The sequence below is a fragment of the Theobroma umbraticum genome, unplaced genomic scaffold (assembly GCF_002168275.2).
Source record: "Theobroma umbraticum cultivar Fairchild unplaced genomic scaffold, ASM216827v3 scaffold_20.0, whole genome shotgun sequence".
Taxonomy (NCBI): domain Eukaryota; kingdom Viridiplantae; phylum Streptophyta; class Magnoliopsida; order Malvales; family Malvaceae; genus Theobroma; species Theobroma umbraticum.
In genome coordinates this window covers 3,153,826-3,158,768 of record NW_018397266.1, presented here as the reverse complement: position 1 = coordinate 3,158,768, position 4,943 = coordinate 3,153,826, and the positions used below count along the sequence as shown (strand labels likewise).

General features: G+C 41.8%; 1 protein-coding gene across 1 annotated transcript; it reads right to left on the bottom strand.

Moving 5' to 3' along the window:
• Positions 1-566: 566 nt before the first annotated feature.
• On the bottom strand, positions 567-4,668 carry LOC110423006 (auxin efflux carrier component 7-like). The gene is made up of 6 exons (XM_021437087.2): positions 2,904-4,668; positions 2,476-2,767; positions 2,275-2,360; positions 1,429-1,586; positions 1,240-1,316; positions 567-1,138 (listed from the first exon to the last, which is right to left on the bottom strand). Exons 1-6 carry the CDS (start codon positions 4,165-4,167, stop codon positions 1,072-1,074), a joined length of 1,944 nt encoding a protein of 647 aa, XP_021292762.1. The 5' UTR covers positions 4,168-4,668; the 3' UTR covers positions 567-1,071.
• Between the last annotated feature and the right edge of the window lie 275 nt (positions 4,669-4,943).

The window sequence follows — 4,943 nt, the reverse complement described above, 5'->3', positions numbered from 1 at the left end:
TTGCATAAATCAACGTGGCAGCAGCCAGTGTAACCCCAACACCCGGTCAAGGAAGAAGTTGAAATGTTTGACCAAAGCCACCACACCCTAACTAGAATGACGACTTAGCTAAAAGCATAGCTTTGAGGGTTGAGGGGTTGGGGCGCATCGAAAGCTAAAAGCAAAAGCTAAGCATAGCTAGCTAGCTAGCTGCTTTTGACTTGGGCTTCCCCTCTTTTCACCTTCAACAAAAAACACATTAAGTCTCTAAGCAAACAGGTTCCAACCCCTCCACCAAAAGGGACCCCTCACTCTCATTATCTTTCTTGCATAATTTTGCTTTTTTCCTTTATCCTTTGCGTGAAAGTTCATTAGAGAAACGTCGCTGTCTAAATCAAAAATCCATCGTCAGTCTTCGTAATTAGCAATTAAAGGTGAGTGAGCAATGATCAATGAAGTCCTTGGCAAACCAAAAAGAAAGACGACAAACGCAAATAATTGCCGGTTCTACGGACAATCCGAAACCCGACATTAGGAACAAAAGAAAAACTAATAGAAAAATACCCAAAAAAAAAAAGATTAAAAACTAAACAGAAAAAGGAAAACCCTTTCTACTTCATTTCATTAATCATATCCCTTGTCGCTTTGCAATATTATAGACATTTAACTTTGAAATTAAACTTTACAAAGCATAAGGGAGATGAAGAGAATTAATAAGATTATCAAGTGACCACCTGTTTTTTTTCCCCTCGTTTTCCTCTTCAATGTCTCCCTTGTGCTGGAGTGGCCTTCTTTTCTTTTTTCTTCTCAAAACTCTAGGAAATTGGATAAACTTGGCTTTTAATGGGGGCATGATCCTTATATCAGGGGACCTTCACTAAGTCAAATATCTTAGCTAAGCTAGCTCCAAAAATTTTGGAACCTTTGGCAAATTCTTTTGTACTAACTTCTTCTTTACCGGAAAATCCTCATGTTATAATTAACAACGTAATCAGGCTGTGATCGACGCTCCCAAAACGTATGACACGCAATCACCACACGAAAACTCCCCTCATATTCTGCCTTGCTATGGGAAAAAAACCCAAATGATCTTCATAATCCTAGAAGGACGTAGTACACAAGCGTTATCGGCAATGCTATCAACATCCCAAAGATGACCCTGCAAATATTTACAAATTCAGGCATCAGCTACAGAAGTTTTGATTACAAAATGGAATTGAACTGAATTGAATTGTAGCGATTAATCCAGGTTTCACTTACGCTGTGCTAAGAATTGCTGGGTGAACATTGTATTCTTTGGCAAACACAAATGGTACAATTCCCTGTGGCAGAGCAGCCTAAATAGACAACAAAATTAGACATCACTTGATTAGCAAATACTTATAACATTCAAAGAATACATACACCAACCTGCATATATAGTTATTGAGGAAGATAACTAAATTTTACCTGAACAATGGCAACGCGGAGTAGCGTGCCACGCAACCCTACTGCAATTGAAGCTGCAGCCATGACAGCCGGACCGGTCAAGAACCTAACGGCCATGGCAAAGGAGGCCACAGAATTCCCACAAGCGATGATCTTGGGTTGCAGAGCCATAAACAGACCTTTAACCATATAACAACCAAAGTTAGGACTCCAACTAGAAAACGATAAGTGACATTTAAACCCTAATCTTTCAATTCAACCACCTTCACTAACATGGGGCCAAAATGGCATCTATTACAACCAATGCCCACCGACCCTGGACCGCTAGCCAACGTCGCAAGACGACCCCACATGTCGGGAGGTCAATCCGATTTTCAGTCCAAAGATTAACCTCCAATTTCTTATGATAACAAAAAATTCAAAAATAATAACAATAATAAAAAAAGGTGCATGGCTGTGAGCTGTGTAACCATCCCATTGCTTAGACAGCGTATACATCAGTACCAAACTATATGCCCTACCACACCTTGGTGTGGTCTAGCAATTGTCACAGTTCCTGTAATACATGATGATTTTTTTTTTCATTTTCTAATAATATCAGTCACCTTAATTAGTACATAGTTGCCTGAACCGAGCAAAAAAATCAGAAATAGTTAAACTTGGTCAGTGAGGGCGTATACTTGTTACCTTATAGAATTGGTTTCGAATGATTACTAGATTTATTTAGGTCAAGTGCACTTCAAGCCCTTGGACTTATTCGCATTACTGTTGTTTTCTAAAAGAAGAAAACAAAAGAAAAGAAAAGCAAAGAAAAAGTAATACTAATAATATTACTTGAAGATAAAGCAAATAACCCGAAATGCTCACCTAAGCTAAACATGGCCATTCCCAGTCCAGCATCTGAGAGGATGGAGATAGACTGCTCTATTATTTTCGGCATATGCACATGCCACCTGCAATGAAAACCCCAAACCCAAACCCGTAAATTTATTTACGACATCTAAATGCCAAAAACCGGGGGGACTTGTCCAACCAAGTTAGAGCCTTGATTAATTAATTACAGCTGACCTGAAAGCAATTAGAGACCAAACAAGTCCAATGAGGCTGGAGTATGTGTTGGGGTTTCGAATAAGCTTGCGCCAGACCATGATCAAGATCAGGCGGGTCATCACACTAGCAGGAGGCATTTGTTTGCCAACGCCGGACTCCGGTGCTCCGGCAGCTTTAGGGTGCAGCTCAGCCGTTGAACTTGACCCCAACTTATTGAGTCCAGCGGGCCCTTCTTTCTCTCTCTCCTCCTCCCCATCTCTCCCAGCAAAGCTAAAGTCCTCTGCATTAAAGTCACCAATGGCAGGCGCAGCTTCACACCAAAAGCAACAATTCTATTATGTACTCCGTAGTATTAAACAATTTTAAGAAATTCAAAACATTTTACTAAGTATCAACTTAAGTAATTGTTAACTGATTAGATGAATTTGTTAATTAGATTATTATACCTTTGTTTTCCCCGTTTTGAGGGTGATCAGCAACCAACATCCTGATCTCTTTAGCTCCCTGATCAGATCGTCCAGATTGCTCGGATGCTCCAAAATCTGTCCCACCAAAGACATGAAGTCCTCCGCCTTCTGATACCGGCGAAGCACTGGAACTCCACACAAACATGTGCAATTCCTTTGCATCGTGATTCACTTTAGTATTCTCCTTCTGCTGCTGCTGCTGTTGCTGCGGTTGAACTTGTTGTTGTTGCTGCTGCGGCTGGCTACTTTTACTGTTCTTTGTTACGGATGAGAATTCAGGATTTGGAGCAGGGTACGATGTAGGAACTGTCTGTGCTGGATAAAATCCAAATCTTGGAGACATGACCGTACAATTTTCCTCAAAATTTGATGGTCTTGGAGTTGGTCCTCTGGAGGATTGAACAGAGTACAAATCGGCTGGACCGAAATTAGACTGCCTTCCAGGAAAACCTTGAATTCCCATCATGGAATAAAAGTCCGAGGTGTTAAAATTCGAACCTCTTGGAGTCGGATTCCGAGAAGAGCTCAAACTGTATATCTCAGCTCCAGTGAGGTTCGAAGGCCTCGGCGTCAATGCAGGAAGCGAAGAGGGCCCCAAGGACCTCCTGGAAGCATTGGATTTCCTCACAGTAACGTGAAGCTTTCCGTCTTCGCCAATTTCAGCGTCGGTTTCAAGAAAATCACGGCCATCTAGTGATACCACATCGGAATCAACTTTGAAGGAAACTATGGAAGCTGCAGTTTCCGGGAACTGCTCCATGATGAGTATTTTGGCACCACGGTACTCGAAAAGGAAAAGAAGAAGAGTGTACCAAATAATACACTGGAGAACCACGACCTGAACCATTAGCATTCCTGAGTAACGCCCGTACATAGCGATTAATAGAGGAATGCCCATGACTAGAGTGTTGGGTAGAGTGGATAGAGAGAAAATGGTGATCATCCATTCCAGGCTTCCGTTTCTAGTGAAATTAGTCCACAACCCAAGAACAAATAGCATGATGATTTTCTGAAGGGTGTCGGCCGCGATGAACCTGAAGTTCATGGCGTAAGGGTCGTTGGTGGAAATGAAATGGAAAGACAAGAGGGGAACAGCAAATATGGCGACAAAGCGGTTGATACCAGAGCACTGGTCAGGGGAGAAAATTTTCCACCAACGGACAGAGCCGTAAGCTAAGATCATAGCCACATACAGTGGGATCACCGCTGTCAAAACGCTGTAAAGATCCTTCCAGGTGATCATTTTTTTCTTTTTCTGGAAATAGATCTTAATTTTATGTAAAGCTGGAAAGAGTGTTCAGGGTGGGAAGATCTAGTTCTGGAGTTTAAGCTTGTGTCGGAAGCAGATGAAGAGCATTGAAAGGGAGATGTCTTACAGAGGGCAAAATGGGGAGAGTAAATAACCGTTATTTAACTAACTTAAAAGAGGATAAAATCTCTGTGTTTCTATGACAAGTGCTGCTGCTCCTGCTGCTGCTGATATACTAGTTGATACACTGCAATTTTTTGATAAATATGTATGGCTGATGAAAGGGAGGATATTGGGAGAGAGAGAGAGAGAAAATGAGAGCACAGAGAAAAAAAGAGTATAATTTACAAGAGATGTAACTTTAGAGGAATATATATATATATAGGGCCTAGGGGGTTAGAGAGAGAGAGAGAGAGAGTGAGAGAGGAAGAGAAAGAGAATTATATAAGGGCGCCTTCAAAGGAGTGAGTAGAAGCGGAGGGGAGGGAAGGTCAAGGTGGGTGATTGACATTGTTGTTGTATTGAAATGAAAGAAAGGGTAGGGGACCATTAGGGGATTGGGAGAGTGCGAACTGTGAAGCCAGGGTTTCGGCCTTTAGCCTCTGGGGTTAACAAGTAACCAACTTATGTGGTTAAGTTAACTACAGAGAATGGTTACATATAAGTACAGGTGGCTGTCTCTCCATGGCGTGGACACCCTCTCTCTTTTCAGTTCCCTCCTGTCCCTTCTTTTGACCATCTAGCTCTAAATCCTCGTTTTCAATCCTCAA

Excerpts from the sequence above, each read along its gene's own strand:
- LOC110423006 (XM_021437087.2), bottom strand. The coding sequence starts at position 4,167 with ATGATCACCTGGAAGGATCTTTACAGCGTTTTGACAGCGGTGATCCCA. Across the intron at positions 1,317-1,428 it reads TCCGCGTTGCCATTGTTCAG|GCTGCTCTGCCACAGGGAAT; the intron begins GTAAAATTTAGT and ends TTGTCTATTTAG. Across the intron at positions 1,139-1,239 it reads CCAGCAATTCTTAGCACAGC|GGTCATCTTTGGGATGTTGA; the intron begins GTAAGTGAAACC and ends AAATATTTGCAG.